The 20,378-nt window shown below is 33.2% G+C and overlaps 1 protein-coding gene across 1 annotated transcript in view; it reads right to left on the bottom strand.

The window, feature by feature from the left end:
• Nucleotides 1–4,101: 4,101 nt before the first annotated feature.
• Nucleotides 4,102–20,378, bottom strand: part of LOC105784780 (probable LRR receptor-like serine/threonine-protein kinase At1g56140) — a 66,997-nt gene continuing 50,720 nt past the window's right edge. Inside the window, exons 2-24 of the mRNA XM_052621618.1 lie at nt 10,782–10,971; nt 10,445–10,516; nt 10,255–10,326; nt 10,086–10,157; nt 9,710–9,781; nt 9,548–9,619; nt 9,395–9,469; nt 9,200–9,271; nt 9,012–9,083; nt 8,020–8,091; nt 7,880–7,951; nt 7,701–7,766; nt 7,490–7,552; nt 7,280–7,324; nt 7,083–7,144; nt 6,584–6,963; nt 6,242–6,437; nt 5,983–6,144; nt 5,781–5,899; nt 5,449–5,659; nt 5,125–5,356; nt 4,866–5,016; nt 4,102–4,758 (exon numbers count right to left, since the gene is read on the bottom strand). Coding sequence (XP_052477578.1) covers nt 4,360–4,758; nt 4,866–5,016; nt 5,125–5,356; nt 5,449–5,659; nt 5,781–5,899; nt 5,983–6,144; nt 6,242–6,437; nt 6,584–6,963; nt 7,083–7,144; nt 7,280–7,324; nt 7,490–7,552; nt 7,701–7,766; nt 7,880–7,951; nt 8,020–8,091; nt 9,012–9,083; nt 9,200–9,271; nt 9,395–9,469; nt 9,548–9,619; nt 9,710–9,781; nt 10,086–10,157; nt 10,255–10,326; nt 10,445–10,516; nt 10,782–10,971 — 2,999 coding nt within the window. The 3' untranslated portion in view covers nt 4,102–4,359. The remainder of the gene's footprint in view (nt 4,759–4,865; nt 5,017–5,124; nt 5,357–5,448; nt 5,660–5,780; nt 5,900–5,982; nt 6,145–6,241; nt 6,438–6,583; nt 6,964–7,082; nt 7,145–7,279; nt 7,325–7,489; nt 7,553–7,700; nt 7,767–7,879; nt 7,952–8,019; nt 8,092–9,011; nt 9,084–9,199; nt 9,272–9,394; nt 9,470–9,547; nt 9,620–9,709; nt 9,782–10,085; nt 10,158–10,254; nt 10,327–10,444; nt 10,517–10,781; nt 10,972–20,378) is intronic.

Genomic DNA, 20,378 nt, shown 5'->3' on the forward strand with positions numbered 1-20,378 from the left:
TGAGTGGCTACCTTAGATCCCCCACTTGCATGATATATTTATCTTTTTGTGTTTGACAAAGATGTTTCCAAGGATGGGATGGAGTCAATCTTGTACCCAGGCTTCCCATTCCAATCCAAATTCAGCATGCAATTTCACACGTCAAGTTACCTAGTATTTTAATGAACAAAACATTTGTTTATCTTTCTCAAAACACTTGATTGTTTGCTGCAAACATCTCTATAAAGATAAAACGACAGAAACTATAGACATTATAAGCAAACTGTGCCTCACTAGATCTGCTATTTTTTAAAGCTTTGGAAAGCATTCCCAACGACCACAAGTCTTTGTTTGTCTTGATTTTCATAATATTGTTATAAATATATTACAACACAACTCGCTTTATATAGAAATGATAGTTTCTAACACTACATAAAGTCTATGTTTTATTTAAAGATAGTATGATATGGTATTATTGCAGGCATGGAACGAACAATTCTCACCTTCCTTCTCCAAGTATCTCCTGGAATTCAGTAATATTGACTGGAGAGTGTATTGTTTGATCATCTGTCCCTACAGTAGTTTTGTTGTTACTGTTGACGTTATTGCTGCTATGATCCGATGCATTGGATGTTTGTGATTCTTCCTTCATGAAGCTGCGTGTTATATCCTTATACGCCCAGTCAGTTATGTAACTTGGTTTTGTTGTAACTTTGCTCACTTTGAAATCTCCTGCGAGCATACCAACAATACGGGACATGGGCGGCCGCATACCAAAAAGGAAACGATTGGGCTAGATTGAAGAAAAGAGTAAATAAGGTGGGCCAAAGCAGAATTTTTTCAAGATGTAATTAGCTGAAATTTTATGTTGACTTAGTGTGAGATTATGTAGGGATTTTTATATATCATGGAATATTTTATTTCCTTGATTTTCTATGGCTAGTGGCTCTTAATTTAGCAAAGCCACTAGTATAAATAGGGGACTACTTTGTTCATTTTAGCATCAAGTCTTGAATCAAGTCATTAATCAAGTTTTTAATTACCAAGTTTTTATTATTATTAAGTATCCATTTCAGCTTTAGGCCGATGTTAACTTCGTCAAGATCCGTGAGTTACGAACCCGAGCAATTTGACTCCTAAATTCCAGTACTTATTATTTCTCCGGATTAAGAGTATGACTTCGTCAACTCACAAAGTCAAATCAACACCAAGTCAAAAAAGACGTCGTTTGAGTTAGTGTGGTTAGACGAACAGTTGGAATTCCGAAAGGATCGATTGTCTAATCGGTTTTCTGTGAACACATTGGCGTGCCAAATGGGGATTGTTGTTTGGTTCCGCCAAGGGAAGTAGTAACCGGATTTAAATGTCCCATGCAGTTGAGGGCATTGGTTCGAGCTAGGCTCTTCTAGAACGCAAAGCTGCCAGAGTTCTAAATCACGAACGTTTTGTTGGTTGTTCAATCGGTAAGGGTTAGTTATTGGACGTTCCATAACTAATTTACACAAGGAAGAGTTGGTGTCCGAGGCGTCCTTGGTAGCTATAACTAGCTTATTGGAAAAGAGAAGTTCATCTAATTTCGAGGATCGGTTCAGAGACGAGAAAAACCCGTACCTAAAACTGAGCTTAGTTTAATTTATTTTTCTTCAGATTTATTTAACTGTTTTTTATTATTTTATTTTCAGCTTTTACTTTTCATGCATTTTATTTATTTATTTCAGATTTCAAATTTTATCCCCCCGAACTTCTTGGGCACGACAATTGCCCTGACATAAATCTGGTCAAGAGAGCAACAATTTGCAGTTTGCAGTAAACCCAGTCTCTGAGGGATCGACCCTACTCCCTATACTGCTTAAATTGCAAATTAGGCGTAGGTTTATATTGGTGGATTCGACACCTATCAAATTTAATTTCTTTACTTTTTAAGATTTCAAAATTTAGGTTCAACTATTAACACTATTAAAATTTATTTTGTTAAAATTAATTTCATTATTACCAAAATGTCATACAAATAAAATGTAAAAAATAATAATAACAATATTAACAATTGGACCTAAATTTTAAAACCTGAAAAATAAGAGTATAGAGACTAAATTTCAAATTTGTAAAAAGTAAGGACCTATGGGTATTTAACCAAATATTAGATATGTATATATATATGTACATATAAATAAAAGGCTTATATGGAAAAAAACTTAAGAAAATACAAAAAAATAATTAAGCCTCGATATTAAATTTGCACCCAATTAAGTTGTTACCATTAACTAAAATAATATCTTAAGCCCATCCGTTAACGATTCCCGCCATTGATCATATTGACCATTAAAATAAATGGACAACCAATCAAATGATAACACGTGACAACATTTGGTTTAATATAATAGTTTTTCCATTAAAAAATTTAAAAAATTATAAATATTTCAAAAATATAAAAATATAAGAAATTATAAAAAAAATATTAATAAAACATATTTAAAATTTTATAAAACGTATAAAATCATAAAAATAATATAAAAAAGTATTAAAATTGATATAAAATTATAAAAAATTATAAAAAATCGTAAGAACTTGAACTAGATCGGATTAGTCGGTTGGATTAATTAGACAAAAATTAGAAAGGGTATCAATCCGGAGAAAATCAGTTGAACTGGCATAACGGTGGCTTGATCAATTCAACTATCAATCTAGTTCTGAAAGCATTAGTTAGAATATTTCATTCTGACATATATTAATAATTGGGTAATGAAATTTGGTTGATAAAATTATTAAAAAACAGTTCAACCACCCGTCCGGTTCCTAAATTAACCGATGTAATGACTTTCCTTGGACCAGTACTCTTACTGATTCTAGGCTAACTTTAAGTTTTTATGATTTTATTTTTGTAATTTTTATAAGTTTATATCAATTTTAATATTTTTATTATTTTTAAAATTTTAATATGTTTTTAATTTTAAATAGGTTTTAATATTTTTAATTATTATATTTTATATTTTACAATTTTAATAATTTTATATCATTTTAATATTTTATAATTTTTATGATTTTTAATAATTTTTATGGGAAACATATTAGATTAAACCGAAATTTTACGTGTTACCATCGATTGGTTCGTCAATTTATTTTAACAGTTAATATAGTCAATGATGAAAATGATAATCTAAGAGACCTAATTAATTATTTTAGTCAACGAAAAATATTTAATTAAATACGAATTTAATATAAGAGCGTCATTAATTTTTGCATTTTAAGAGGTTTTTTAAAATATAAGCTTAAATAAAATATTTGATAATTATTTAATTCCATTTATTTCTTTTCCTCGGTGGAAGCCCAAAGAAGGAATTAATCAAACAATTACACCTTTTTGAGTTTTGAACAAGGAGAAAGGATTACAAGTACGAACCTGCCACCTACCACCATTTGTCGAACTAAACATTTGACACGTTCCCTCCACCTGTGACGCCATTTCTTTTGACAAAAAAATTTCCCTGCTTAAATGTCTTTTTTGAATAACCTACTTAATTGACACCGAGTATCCGCATTTATTTTGAATTAGGATTTTCAAAATATAGTGCAAAACATTGGCCAAAGCTGTTCGATGATTAATGCATTATTGTCAAACATGTGGAAACCCGCTGTATACCATTGTCCGTTTCTGCAATTGGGATGGTGAATTAACGTTAGGTATATCCGTTTAAGGTCTTAATTAAATTCACATCTATACAAGCATCCGCTTATTGCAGTCCGCATACTGATGAAAGCATGACCCCCTCCCCCATCAACTTTTGACTTTTCAATTCTAATCTGCTTTTTTTTTTCTATATCTTCATAACTAATCCTGATTAATATTAACAACACAACAAGAGGTTTTAGCTCTTTCTTTTTGATCGTATACTGCATGTGGGATATGAGTGGCTAGCTTAGATCCCCCACTTGCATGATATATTTATCTTTTTGTGTTTGACAAGGATGTTTCCAAGGATGGGATGGAGTCAATCTTGTACCCAGGCTTCCCATTCCAATCCAAATTCAGCATGCAATTTCACACGTCAAGTTACCTAGTATTTTAATGAACAAAACATTTGTTTATCTTTCTCAAAACACTTGATTGTTTGCTGCCAACATCTCTATAAAGATAAAACGACAGAAACTATAGACATTATAAGCAAACTGTGTCTCACTAGATCTGCTATTTTTTAAAGCTTCGCAAAGCATTCCCAACGACCACAAGTCTTTGTTTGTCTTGATTTTCATAATATTGTTATAAATATATTACAACACAACTCGCTTTATATAGAAATGATAGTTTCTAACACTACATAAAGTCTATGTTTTATTTAAAGATAGTATGATATGGTATTGTTGCAGGCATGGAACGAACAATTCTCACCTTCCTTCTCCAATTATCTCATGGAATTCAGTAATATTGACTGGAGAGTGTCTTGGTTGATCATCTGTCCCTACAGTAGTCTTGTTGTTACTCTTGACGTTATTGCTGCTATGATCCGATGCATTGGATGTTTGTGATTCTTCCTTCATGAAGCTGCGTGTTATATCCTTATACGCCCAGTCAGTTATGTAACTTGGTTTTGTTGCAACTTTGCTCACTTCGAAATCTCCTGCGAGCATACCAACAACACGGGACATGGGCGGCCGCATTAATGGCGATCCCTGAGTGCATAAAAATGCCACCCCTATCACCCTGAGAGCTTCGTCTTCGTTGAACTCCAGTAATGTTGGATCAACCAAGTTCAAGAGTTGGTTATTTTCATGCAGGGTCCAGGCCTGGAGACATTGTAGAAACAAATTGATGATCAAGAGCAAGTCTTTCAGAATTTAATAGGTTCTTCAACAAATAGTACTGCAAAGGGAAAGATTTCTTTATGCATTACCCATTCAAGAAGATAAATTTTGTCATTTTCTAAGGTGTTATCAGCGTTTGGTCTACCACTTAAAATCTCAAAAGCAACAATCCCAAAGCCGAAAACATCAGCTTTCTCTGTAAGATGCCCGCGCATTGCATACTCCGGTGCCAAGTAACCACTTCAAGATAATTACATTGCATCGGTGAATAATCTAACCATTCAAAAACATAAATCCTATGCTGCTAATTAGGCAGGATTCATGAACAAAAAGGTTGAAAGGTCTTACATTGTTCCGGCAGCGCGAGTGGTGACATGTGTTTTCTTGTCATCATAAAGTTTTGCCAACCCAAAATCAGATATCTTTGGGCAGAGCTCTGCATCAAGCAAAATATTGCTTGCCTTGACATCCCTATGAACAAACCTTGGCCTAGACTCCTCGTGAAGATAAGCTAGTCCTCTTGCAGTTGATAAGCAGATATTGAAGCGGGTTGGCCAATCAAGACGCAAGTCAATTTTTCCTGCATTTATGGTGCAAGGAAATCAAACAACTGATTCATTAATAAACAAAGGTATAAAAACATGGTATTATCATATTAGCATGTTCTGTTACCAAAGAGTGCCTGATCAAGGCTTTTGTTCTCAAGATACTCGTAAACAAGGAGGCGTCGTTTTCCCGCAATGCAACACCCTAATAGTTTGACAAGATTACGATGTTGCACGGCTGTTATGGTAGCTATCTCAGTAACAAATTGTTCTTTCCCCTGGTTTGATGCTACAGAAAGTCGTTTCACAGCTACAACTGTCCCATCAGAAAGTGTACCCTAAAGCATTATACGATTTAATAACACTGTAATAAATCATCCTCTCTCTCGATAATTTCATTATCGTATGACAAGCTATTATCATAGTTAAGCATGCTAAGAATAATAAGACATTGTTTACCTTGTATACAGGTCCGAACCCCCCTTCTCCTAACTTATTTGAAGAACTGAAGTTTTCAGTGGCAGCTTTTAACTCTGAATAACTGTATGTGTTTGGTCTAGGGTTGATGCCAAGAAGCACTGCAGAGTACTCAAGTAAGTCAATTAGTAGTCTGTAATTACAAACATGATATATATTATATGATACAGAATGATGCTCTTACATTCCTCATCATCATCATCTCTTTGACTCTTCGCATAAATAATTACAAATACAAGAATGAAAGCCAATGCCACAATAGGAACTGTAACACCAACAATTAATGCTACGTGGTTCTTCTCTTCAGGAATGCCCGGTGGTATCCCACTGACATTTGGTTTAAAATCTGAGAAACAAAATAAATGTATTAGAAAGAGAAAAACTAAATATAAGCACATGAAGCTTATGTTATATAAAGATTCACATGTGTTAAGGTGTCTTACTTGGAACAACAGTAATAGCCGAAATGGATGGACCGTAATAACCTTGTGTTGGTACGCAGCAAGTCCCCTTACCAGCCCAAAACAGGTGAATTTCAAGATGGTTCTCAGTTACATTAGCAGTAAAATTCGTAATTATTGCTCTCTCAACACCACCTGCTGCCTTCGATATATCAAAATCCCTCAATCGCCGAGTTCCCTGATAAAGCATTATAGCAATAAAGATTTCTAAGTGTGAAATTAAGTGAACATCATTATGATCATGAAAGCATTGCAAATAGGGGTATGAAATGAATGATATACAGCTTAGAATGATATGAATTTCTACATTAAAAAAAATATTACCTGAATATAAACATCAAAAACTCGCCTTGCTAGACTCTTCCAAGACTGTGTGGTTCGGTCTGGGAAACCTGTTTCCGCAAAGAACAATCTTACAGTATAGGGTCCATTCTGAAGGCCTAGGCCATAGTATCTGAGTGATCCAGGGGATAGCCTTGAAGTCTGATACAGCTCCGGAGTGTTGGTACTTTTCACTTGTGCTGAAGTGTCCTGCACAAACAGTGGATCCTGTCTATCTGCAAACAAGCCTGCATTGCTGACTGCCCATTTCTGTGTGCTGGTTACATTAAATGTTGCTGCCCCGAGTTTGCTATTCTCAGCCTCAAATAGTATCCCAGTAGATGTCATCTGTGGTCCACCACACTTGATCGCGAAGTTTGCATCTACCAATGGCGACACCGAAATATGTTAGCAAATTATTAAGCATTAGTCATGACTCATGATTAAATCTTATAATTAAGACCCTGACAACATATACTGGTTCAAAAGTTTTAGTTAGTACATCGTGGAGCATTTCTATTGCATGGGAAGCTCCTTTGAAGGCATTCTAATCCTGGTAAAAGCCTGAGGAGATCAAAACAATTTCTGGATTAGGAAATTTAAAGGGATGCGTTGCATAGTAGGTAAAATAGTAAGCACCTGTCTTCGTAGAGGTGAAAGAACTCTTTCAAGGTAGGTGTTGCGGAAATGATAACTCACCTTATGTTTGTGCTGTTAAGAGTGAAGTTGTTGGCTACAAGGTTCCTACATAAAATTCCATGAAACAAGCTCTTATTGGTATTGATTTTCAATTGGTTCCTTGTCAATAATAATAATCTCCATTTGAGCACCATAAAGGCCATAATCTACAAAGAGGTGTTAAAATTTGAAAGCAAAGGTAAGTTTAGTATTCTAGTTTAAGATACATACAGTTGTAAGCCTGAGTTTACCCAAGAAGGCAAGTTTCCTGATAGAAAATTATATGATAAATCTCTGCACGGAGAAGTAGATTAGCAGAAAGTGAGTATAGAGTATGAATATATTACCAGAATCAGGAGATTTAATTGCTTTCTCTATTTGATGGTTCACTAAATGAATATTATATGAAATATGTTGGTGTGACTGTGATATAATGGCTTACATAGTCCGAAGACTTTCACTCTTTTGGCTGGGAATGGCACCTGATAGACTATTATTTCCAAGAAACCTGACACATTTCAATTGCATGAATGAGGGGAGTAATGTCAAAGTGAAAACCGTAAGGCCAGAGCTGAGATTTTCTACTGATAGTGGGCATGCCTTTTTTTTTTATTTACTTACAAGTATTGGAGAGAATTCATTGTGAACAAAGCTCTTGGAATTTCGCCTGTTAAGTTGTTAAAACTCAAATCTCTGAAACAGACAAAAATTAGAAACATAAAGCAAGAAAATACAGCACTTAACTTTTAAATAAAACTTACAGCTTTTGTAAAGATTGTAATTCCGTGATATAAGATGGTAAAGTACCCGTAAGCAACACATTTCTTAGAACCCTATTGGAAAAACAAGTATATTAATTCATAAATTTATATAAATACATGGCTAATGTATTAAATAAGCCTTTAAACTTTATCATATATATAAGCTTTATACTTTTCTTACATCCAAATAACCCTTTAAACTTTAATTGATATTCAAATAAACTTTTAAATTAATTTAAAAACTTATATTGAATTATCTATAATTATAATTACGTTAGAATTCATCTAATCAAAACATCATATAAACCCATATAAAAATAACATGCTATATATGTTAAAATTTATATAAAATGAAGTTGGTATACACTTATTGTTATGTATTACAATTAATTAAGCTTTTAATATAAAAATAACATGCTATGTCAAAATTTATATAAAAATGAAGTTGGTATTCACTTATTGTTATATATTACAATTAAGCTTTTAATGAAGCTGGTATCATGAATTAACTGGACACAATTTAATAGAAAAATGATAAAAGACACATTCTTTTTATTAAGTAGTAAATATAACTATGAAGATATTTTTATCTTTTATGTTTTATGTTAACAAAATCTAGTTAACCCAGAATAAATTTATAAGAATAATCACATATGATAGATTTAAACTTGAGGAAACTTTAAAGTTTTAATTTTATCATTTCAACTTTAAAGATTTAATTATACGTATTTTTTTCATTTAGATTGTGGGTGACTCATAATCTAGTATTAAATATTTTATTTATATATAAATTAAAGGTTAAGAGCCTATTTGGATACAATACAAGTTAAAAGCTGAAGGGCTTATATGGATACCAATTAAAGTTGTAAAGACTTAGTTGGGCGTAAAAAAGATATAAGGGCTTATTAAAAAATAATAATAAATTTCAAGTACTTATTTAGTCTATTAGCCAAAAAGAGAATAGATTAATATAAGTAAACGTATGCACTCACAAGTCAGTCAGGTTCTTTAGATTTCTTACAAAGTTAAGAGAAGAACTCCCATTGTATATACGGCCAATTCTCCTACATGACGTACGAGCTTAAGATTACAATACATGTATACATGCACGTATAAATTAAGAGAGTCCACCAGTGGTAGGGAGGAGATACTATTAGAAAAGTAAGATATCTCTACTTACAAACAAGTCAATGAGGTTAAATTCGCAAAACTGGATGGTATTGGTCCTTGAAAAGAGTTCCCTCCAATTCTCCTGTATAAACATTTGACAAACTAGTCAATCGCATAAAAAATTTAGGTAAAAGCTATCATTCTTGATGTCTTATTCATAAAGGACTTATATGAAGATTATAACAAAGATGTTTCGATAAATTACAATGATGTAAGCTTCGTCCAGTTATTGCCAATAAAGTCCGGTATTTTGCCTGTGAATGCAGTATCAGATGCCCACCTAAAATTCAACAAAGCTTACTGTTAGATAAGGTAGACAAATTTGCAGGAGCAGGAAATAGAAAAGGGTCTTTCTTACACAATTTCCAGGTTTTCAAGGTTGGCAAATGTTGAGGGAATCTCACCACCTAATCCACAACTGTTAATGTATCTGTCAAATTCATAAACTACTCATTGTCATAATTTCATATGGTAGCCTGTAAACTTGATCATGCACATTCCCCACAAAGAAATAACTTACATTTGCTGAAGTTTGACTAAACTACCAAGTTCTGGAGGCAATGTTCCAGAGAAGTTGTTATTACCAACAGACCTGCATTACGTTGATCCACATATAATTTCGTTTGAAGAAACTTGAAAACAAAAATAATAAAAAGGCATTTTTATTTCTTCATAAATTATATCCTTAATTTTAATAGAGAGAACTTTAGATTCATATGGTATTGATGCAACCACACTATTACCTTTCCAATCAAAAGTTTTCAATTATTAATCCTTTAAAGGCCATATAATAGTATTTTTAAGAGTAAAAATTTTCTCAAGAACACCACTATTCGATCCTTCACATGGCCATGGAAACGGAAAGGATTTCATTGGGACTACTTTTCAGTTCTTACAGTAAACATAATTCCTTAAGGTTTCCAAGCTCCCGTGGAATGGATCCATAGAAAAAGTTGTGGGCAACTGACCTATACAAATAAATAAACCAAAGAAATTAGCCAACAAGTAATGTAAGAAAATGAAAAATATACAAATGCTTTTATCAAAATATGTTTGCGCACTCACAGTGTCCCTAGTCTAGACATATTTCCAATAAATGCTGGCAAAGGACCAGAGAAGAAGTTTCGATCAATCCTCCTGCATTGTGAAACAATAAAAATGATTATCATCAGTTACTGTAAACATTATAAAATATGTGCTCATTTGGAAAATCAACATTGGCTTATGAAGATCAAAAGTGGGAAAACATTCTTACAGGAATGTCAGATAAGGCAAATCCAAAAGCTCCTCTGGTAATTCTCCTCGTTTATCTAGACCATCTATCTTCCTGGTCAAAGTGTTCAAAAATATGTGAAGTAATAATACAGATGATATATTAATTATTATAAACTTCCCAACAAAAGCCCTTTAATAGTGAAGATCTTTGTTGTTGAAAAACCATGTGCGCTTAAACTTTTCTTTACCCTCAATATTGAAGAACCATTTCAACTTATTAGTAATTAACACGAATGGGGTAGCTTTTGGATTGTTATACTATAATGATAAAACTGGCTTAAAAGTATTGCAGAAGAGTGAGAGTGCAAGAAGCATACAGCCGAGTAATGTGGCAAACAGTACTAGCGTTGAAAGAACAATCACATCTGATCGCAGGGTTATTAGAAGCAGCCTCAAACACAGAATCAACTTGGCTGAGAGCAGATCCACTGCATGGGTCTCCTGTGGTGTTCCATGAATCCACTGCTTGTACATCCCATTGTTGGAAGATTGAATTCAATGCCCTTACTATTTCCCCATTCATTAAACAATTGGCAAAAGAAAAAGGAAATCATGTTAAGTGATTACCATTTTTAAAAATTCCTAATTACTATTAACATTAATAATCAGAAAAAATTAAATAACACTTAGGATAAATTTGGTTAGTATAAATTTTTAAAATTGTTTTTTGTTAGGGTTTGTGATCCAAATTCCTGTTAAAAAAAAAGTGGTAAGATAGAAGGATCTGTAGGGCGGTACGGTAGACTGTGTTGCTTCTATCAAACTTTGATTAGAATAAGGTTATAAATAGATATAGTTGTCTCTCTTATTGTATTATTTGAATTCAATAGGTAGTGAATTTTTTTTCCCTTCTACCTTTCTCGAAAAGGTTCCCACGTAAAATCTGTGTGTTCTATTTTTCTCTCTTTTTTTGTGATTCGTTGTTATTATTAATAAATTTTGTTGGCACTGCCAAGGTGTCCTTCATGTCTGTTTTACAGTCCATGAAGACTAATCTTTTCAGGGATCTATGACTACCCCTCTCAATAATATTGTATTCAAGGTTTGAACTTGTGTTCTTCCTTAGTAGTGTAATATGTATAACCACTATATTCAATACTTGTTAAATATGAAATATGTTACTTGGTTTGAATCCATTTCAATGTATTAATTTTTTATTTTATTTCTTATGTTTCAATTATAAGAAAATAGGTAGTAAACATGTTTTTCTATTTTATTATTTAAAATAAATTTTATTTCTATTTATCAAATGTATTTTTTTCAATTTAAAAATGTAAAAATGTAAAATGAAAATAAAAATAAAAATTATTTTTAGAAAACAAACGGAGGCTAAAAGATGCCGAGACCTTCGCCATGCTATTATGCTACGACCTCGTTAACTAAAATATATTTATATTTAATCAAAGATTTAATTGGTTTTATGAAAAATGGCTATAATTTTTATAGTTTTTTTCTCATATAACTAATTATTTGGATAAATTTTAAAATTATACATTAATTTTGTTTTAATGATAATGTGATACATAGACTTTGATACGATGTTGATATGAGTTTAAGTAAGATTTTAGATATTTATTTTAATTTAGGATTTTTATTAAAAGCTTTATATTTAATTATTAGAAACATATTGTAAATAAAACTCTTTGGTTAGAGAAGTTAATTTAGGAGATTTAATTAGAGGTTTGGTTAGATAAAACTTATAAAATCAAATTTTAATTAGTTTTTAGGAGTTCATATTTACTTTAAACTGTAGCATATTAAAGGCCTATAAATGCTTGAAAACTTGCCTATGAGCTTTTCTTTTCGATTTCGATTCATCCTCTTTTTCAAGGATTTCATAATTGGACATTGAACTCATTTCATATGATGGGAGTTGCCGGTGTATTGGGCACGGCCCTGCTATGCACTATTCATGGTGCTACCGTAGAGAATACTTTATTTGAAGATGGTGATGATGCAATTCCGTGCTTTTAACCCAACTCAAGTCGAAGAAACTTATTCAATGGTTACTGCTAACCGCTTTTGGTCCCAAATCTTTGGGGCTGCTTTTTCCAATAAACGTTGGTTACATTTCTTTATGTTATTTGTACCAATAACCGATTTATGGATGAGTGCTCTTGGAGTAGTCGGTCTGGCTCTAAACCTATGTGCCTATGACTTCATTTCCCAAGAAATCTATACAACAGAAGATCTTGAATTTGAGACTTTCTACACCAAAAATATTCTTTTAAACAAAGGTATCCGTGATTGGATGGCAGCTCAAGATCAGCCTCATGAAAACCTTATATTCTGTAACAGCCTGATTTTAAGTGGTGTCAAAAATAGTGGTTTGAGGCCACCAAATCCAACGATTAACCTTGTATATTATATTATTTAGTATTTACTAGTCAAATGTGATTTTAGAAAGATGTTTTTTTGAATTCGTGATTTGTGTTTTATAAGGATTTATTAGGTTAAATGGTTTAGAAAATGAGGTATCGAGACCTCGATTTTATAAACTGAGCCATAAATATTTTTATAAATATTTACGGAGAGCCATTAAGGTAGTGTTAAAGTTTCGTTAGAAAATTTTAACTTTTTCATAGTTAATTAATTAAAAAGGACTAAATTGAAAAAGGTAAAAAACTTGCTAATTAAAGAAATAGTGATTAAATAGCCCAAATGATAAATAAGGGAGGACCAAAAGGGCAAATTGACACACAAGGGATGGCTGAGGCGGCATAAGCAGAAAAATCATGAAATTACGTGAAACAAGGGCAAAATGGGAAATAAAATAAAAATTAAAATAGCTAAAATGGGCAATTCTTCATCAATCTTCAGCCTAAAAACACCATTGAAGAACCCTTAAGAAGCTGATTTTCATATTTTGCTACAAGTGAGTTCAATTCTCATCTTTTTCTTGGAATGTTCATTTTTTAAAACTTTTACAATTACATCCAACCATCTATTTCATTAGTTTTTTATTTTATTGGAAATTTTTGAAGTTACCATTGATGAATATGGGATGAATTAGATGAATAACCATGGATTTAGAGCTTTAATTTTGTTATATGATGATTTTATGAAGTGATTTTGTTAAATATTGATTTTAGGACCAAATTGTGAAAAGGATAAGTATTAGGGTTTGATATTAAATTTCTGTTTACTAAGGGCTGTATGATAGCGTAGAATATTTAGATGAATTGTCAATTTAGAAAAATAGTTCATTTGATAGACTAATTAGTAAGGGACTAAATTGAAAAATTTGTAAATATTGGGGTAATTGTGTAATTTTAAAAATTAAGGGTATTAAGTGTGATGTGAATTGGAACTAAAATATATGCTAATGAATGAATAGTTTCATATTTTAGATCAAGAGCCCATAAATAATCATAAAAAGAGAAATTAGCAGAATAGCCCCTGAACTTCTACAAATCTTACAATTTAACCCAGGTAAGTTCGTATGGTTAAAGTTTAATAATTATATTGAATTAATGTATGATATTATGTATTTGTTATATCGTTGAAAAATGGAATATTGTTAAATTATGAATTTGAAGTGAATATCCGATTTAAATGGAACGCGAGATTGAGTACAATCGTTGTGTGGCGATCAGCAAAGGAAGAACTGACAAAAAATTACCCAAGTAAACCGAGGTTCAGCATTTGTTGTGAACTTTTGTGTTTACTTTCCATTTAGCTCTCACGAGCTTCTGTTTAACTCATATAAGTTTCCATTCAACCCTAATAAGTTTTCGTTCAGCTCTTTTAAGATTCTGTTTAACCCATACGGGTTTTCGTTCAGCTCTTATGAGCTTTCGTTCAACCCTTACCGGTTTCTGTTTAGCACTTAGGTGCTTCTGTTTAGCCTTCGTGCTTTTGAAAATGATGTACTCATATCCGTAACCCGTTCTCCAATCCGGTAAGATTTGATAAATGACTTATGTGATTGAAATTGAAAGATTTATTGTTTATTATTGATATTGATTTGAAAGAAGTGTGTTCATCGATTTATGTTGTGTTTAACAGGGAAAGTGCATGATTAATTTACTATTTAATTTATTATATTAAGTCCGGCAAGATTTATGTTTAACCTATCAAACTGACTAAGCTTCATTAAGCTTACTTGTGTTGTTTAATGTTCTTGTAGATTAACGTGAGGTCGGGAGATCGGATCAACACATCAAGCCACACTATCCAACTTAATCTGGTATCTTTTTCAACATGTACTAAGATTTATTTGGCATGTATAGGGTTGGAATGATTTTGAGTATAGTTGGTTTGTGTAAATGCTATGAGTTACATTTTGTTTGTATTTCCAATCAACTTATATAAGTATGGTTTAATCATACTTGATGTGTGTTTGAAATGGTTAAATGATGATATTTAATAGACATATTGAGGCATGGTTTGAGCTAGTGATTTTGTAAAATATGCATATATATGTGTATGATTAATTTGGTAAGATTAGATATTTGAACATATATGATGATATGTTAGGTATAAAACTTAGTTTAGCTTGAATTGAAAGCATTGTTGTGATTTGTGAATGTGCAAATGGTTATGCTTAGGTTGATACAAAGATTGGGTGAGAAAAGTGGCTATTTTCGTCCACACGGACAGGGACATGGGTGTGTGTCTCAATCGTGTGTGATACACGACCTAGCACATGGGTGTATGGTCTGGCTGTATGTCCCCTGCATCCTTAAAATTAAGAAACAGAATGCCTAGGTTTTTGCACACAAGCGTGTGGCTTGGCCGTGTGACCCAAGTCAGAGTGTTACACGGGCATGGACACGGGCTGAGACACAGTCGTGTGTCTCACATCGATGTCCACAAAGCCTAAGACACAGGCGTATCTCTTGGCCATGTGAGCCACACGGGCGTGTGATCCCTGTACTTAAGGAAAAATTTTAGAATTTTAGGAAAAATTCTCTGAGTTTTTGGTTTAGTCCCGACTTATTTCTATTGCATATTTTGGGCCTCGAGGGCTCGTACAAGGGATAATATGAATGATTTATGAATAATTTCTGTTATGTATGTTAAATGATATAAGATATTTATTTTTGATCTGAAAAGTTAGGTAATGTTTTGTAACCCTATTTTGATGACGAATAAGGGTTAAGGGTATTACATTTAGTAGTATCAGAGCTACGATTTAGCCGATTCTCAAATTGAACGTAGCGTGTAAAATGTTTAGAAATACATGCCATATAAATCTGTGATAGTGTAATTTGTGATGTGTATGATCTAATTTAACCTTTGTTTTCTTATAGATTGTAAAGATGTCAGAAAGATCTAAACGTGCTAACCATGATGAGGTTAATAGTAGAGGACCAACTTCTGAACATGGGACAAGCAGTAATGTCTCAATTCCTACGACTCAAGAACAAGAACTTAAAAATATGTTCTTTGGGTTTATGAATTAATAGTTTAGTGAATTCATGCAAGAGAGAAATTTGGCTCAACAAACTCCTCCCCCTACTATACCACCTGTAGAGCCTCTGGTTGCAACTCTACCTCCTCCAGTGACTGAATCCAGTAAACATACTCTAATAGAAAAATTCAAAAAGTGTGGAGCCGAAGAATTTCAGGGTAGGTCAGATGATGACCCAGTCAAAGCTGAATATTGGCTTCAGAATACAATAAGAGTTTTTGAAGAAATAATTTATTCTTCCGATGATTATCTGAGATGTGATGTTTCATTACTGAAAGTGGAAGCTTCTAATTAGTGGTCAACAGTAGTGGCTGTAATGACAAAAAAGAAAATTTCTTAAGAATTCTTTCAGAACGAATTTAAAAAAGAAATATGTTGGCAAGAGGTATTTAGACAAGAAAAAAGAGGGAATTTCTTGACTTGCGCCAAGAAAATAGATCCGTAGTCGAGTGTGAGAATGATTTTGTATACATCAGTAAATATACCCTAGAAATTGTACCACTCGAAGAAGAAATGTGCATTTGGTTTGAAAAAGGGTTGAATGATGAAATTAGAATGATGATTAGGAGCATTGAAATACGATAATTTGTCGTTCTGTCAGATCGTGCACAATAGATAGAAGAGGTGTATAATAGAAAAATGCAGCGAGATAGACGAAATAAAGAGTCTTACAAAAGAAGTTCTTCCAAATCATTTTCAGCATTGCCGGCTAAAAAGTCTAGAGATGATTTTAGTCGAGCCACCTCAATGCCTGAACGATCAAATAAAAATAAGGTGACTCAACCTGATTACGGGGTATCTACTAGAACTGTTGCTAGTATGGGTAGTGTCCAAAATGCTCCTCAGCCTAAATACAAGTACTATGGGAAATGCTATCCTAGTGAATGTAAAAGTAAAGTGGGGGCTTGTTATAAATGTGGAGCCACTGACCATTTTATCCGAAATTGTCCTCAATTGCAAAAATAAGAGCAAGAGCAGAAAGAAAAGCAAGTGGCTACTTCTCAGAAAAGTAGGTGTTCGAGCTAAAATAGTGCCACTAGGACTACTCGTTCAGGAATGAAAGATACGACTGCTCAGTCAGAAGCTAAAGTACCTGCACGTACTTATATTATTCGAGCAAGGGAGAAAGCTACTGCTCCAAATGTGATTACTGGTATATTATATCTCTTTGATGTTACTGTGTATGTACTGATTGACCCTGGGTCGACTTATTCTTATATCTGCACTCCATTGGTAACGAAAAAGAAATTGCCTATTGAATCTATTGATTATGATATTCAAGTTACTAATCCATTAGGTCAAAGTATGATAGTTAATTTAGTGTGTCGCAATTGTCCACTGAAAGTGAAAGGCTGTGAATTCCCTGTTGATTCGATGTTGCTACCTTTCCTAGAATTTGATGTTATTCTGGGAATAGATTGGTTATCTTTGCATAATGATATAGTAAATTGGAGACAGAAACGGATTGAGTTGAAATGTCAGATAGGAGAGATTATTTCAATTGAGTCTGAGAATCCGAAAGATATTGTTAGAATCATTTTAACTTTTTTAGCTCATAGATTGATGCGAAAAGGTAATGGGATATTTCTAGCTTACATTCTTGATACCCGGAATTCAGAATTAAAGCTAAAACAGTTACCGATTGTTAGTGAGTTTGCTGATGTATTTCTTGAGAAATTACTAGGTTTACCACCTGATCGTGAAGTTGAGTTTGTAATTGATGTGATTCTTGAAACTGCTCCGATATCAGTAACACCATACCGTATGGCACTAGTTGAACTAAAGGAATTAAAGACATAGTTGCAAGAGTTATTAGACCAAGGGTTTATCAGACCGAGCATATCTTCCTGGGGTGCACCTGTATTATTTTTGAAAAAGAAATACGGTTCTTTGAGACTGTGTATAGATTACAGACAGTTGAACAAGGTCACAATTAAAAATAAATACCCTTTGCCACATATCGGTGACTTATTTGATCAACTGAAATGTGTTGTGGTGTTTTCGAAGATAGACCTTAGATCTGGGTATTATCAGTTGAAGGTTAATGAGTGTGATGTGCCAAAGACTGCTTTAAGAACTCGATACGGTCGTTATGAATTCTTGGTAATGTCATTCGGTTTGAGCTTTCATGGATTTAATGAATCAGATTTTTAATCTTATTTGGATAGATTTATGGTTGTGTTTATTGATGATATACTAATTTATTCCAAGATAGAATCTAAGCATGCATAACATTTGAGAGTTGTACTACAAACCTTGAGAGAAAAGTAGTTGTATGCAAAGTTTAGCAAATCTAAATTCTGGCTTTGTGAGGTACAATTTTTGGGTCACATTGTATCAGTTGATGGGATTCGAGTTAATCCAAGCAAGGTATTTGCAATGCTAAATTGGAATACTCCGAAGAATGTTTCAGAAGTGCGAAGTTTTCTGGGTTTAGCAAGTACTATCGATATTTTGTCAAAAACTTTTCGATGATTGTTTCACCTTTGACTTGATTATTACAGAAAAATGTTGAATTTGTTTGGTCTGATGAGTGTCAGCAGAGTTTTGATCAGTTGAAGAATCTGTTGACAGAAGCTCCGGTCTTGACTCAGCCAGAATCTGGTGTATCGTATATTGTTTATAGTGATGCGTCTCTAAATGATTTTGGTTGTGTATTGATGCAGTTAGAAAAAGTAGCCGCTTATGCTTCTCGGCAGTTAAAGCTGCATGAGAAGAATTATCCTACATATAATTTTGAATTGGTTGTAATTGTATTCACTTTGACGATTTAGAGACACTATTTATACGGCGAGAAATGTTACATGTTTACGAATCACAAGTTTGAAGTATTTGATGACTCAAAAATAGCTAAATTTGAGATAGAGACGGTGGCTAGAATTACTGAAAGATTATGACCTGGTTATTGATTACCATCCGGGAAAGGCTAATGTAGTTGCGGATGCACTTAGTCAAAAGCCATCATTGTTTGCACTTCGAGCTTTGAACGCTCATTTATCTCTTGATGAATATGGTTCCGTATCAGCAGAGTTGTGAATGAAACATCTGTTCCTTCAACAAATTCAAGAATTGCAAGATGATGATCTAAAATTGGTGCTAAAACGACAAATGGTTCAGGACGATCTAAGTTCAGAGTATTGCATTGATGAAAGTGGTATGTTGCGTTATCGCAATAGAATTTGTATTCCGAATAATTTGAATTTAAAAAATAATATTATTTCTGAAGCTCACAGTAGCATGTACTCTATTCATCCGGGTAGTACGAAGATGTATTGTGATTTAAAACAGATGTATTGGTGGTCGGGTATGAAATGGGAAAATTATGAGCTTGTAGCTAACTGTTTGATTTGTCAACAAGTGAAAGTAGAACACAATGTACCAACAAGTTTATTACAACCTGTCATGATACCTAAATGGAAGTAGGAGCATGTCACGATGGATTTTGTATCCGATCTACCTGTGACTCCGAGAAAGAAAGATTCGATTTGGGTGACTATTGATAGATTAACACATTTTATCCTAGTCAGAACAGACTTTTCACTTGAGAAGTTAGCAGAATTGTATATAGCAGTGAGGTTACATAGGGTCCTAACATCCATTATTTCAGATCGAGATCTGAGGTTTACATCGAGATTTTAGAGTAAATTGCAAGAGGCTCTAGGTACAAAGCTAAATTTCAGCACATCGTTTCATCCTCAAACCGATGGGCAATTTGAACGAGTGATTTAGATTCTGGAAGATATTTTGAGATGTTGTACATTTCAATTTAGAGGTAGCTAGGAAAAGTATGTACCATTAGCTGAATTTGCGTATAACAACAACTATTAATCCAGTATAAAAATGACACCGTTTGAAGCTCTTTATGAGAGAAAATATAAGACACAATTGTATTAGTCTAAATTGAGTGAATCCAAACCAGTGGGAATTAATTTGATCCGAGAGGCTGAGGATAAAGTTTGGATTATTCGGATAGTTTGAAAGTTGCTTCTGACCGTCAGAAATCATATACAGATTTGAAAAGAAGAGATATAGAATTTGCGGTTGGTGATCCAGTGTTCTTAAAATTCTCTCCATGGAAGAAGGTGTTACAATTCGGTGGAAAAGAAAAACTAAGCCCAAGATTTATTGGACCGTGTAAAATTGTTGAAAGAATCGACTCAGTAGCTTATAGATTAGCTTTGCCTTTGGAACTTGAGAAAATTCATAATGTGTTTCACGTATCAATGTTGAGATGGTACGGAGCTGATCCTTTACACGTAATTCTTCATAGCGAGATTGAGCTACAGCTAAATATGACGTATTCAAAAGAACAAGTGAGAATTTTAGCTCAAGAGGTTAAAGAATTGCGGAACAAACGAGTACTGTTAGTAAAAGTATCGTGGCATCGTCATGATTCGGAGGAGGCTACTTGGGACATAGAAGAATCAATGAGATCACAATATTCGAACTTGTTCCCAGGTAACAATTTCGAGGTTGAAATTCCCTAAAGGGGGAGAGT

This window comes from Gossypium raimondii, chromosome 10 (assembly GCF_025698545.1).
Source record: "Gossypium raimondii isolate GPD5lz chromosome 10, ASM2569854v1, whole genome shotgun sequence".
NCBI lineage: Eukaryota > Viridiplantae > Streptophyta > Magnoliopsida > Malvales > Malvaceae > Gossypium > Gossypium raimondii.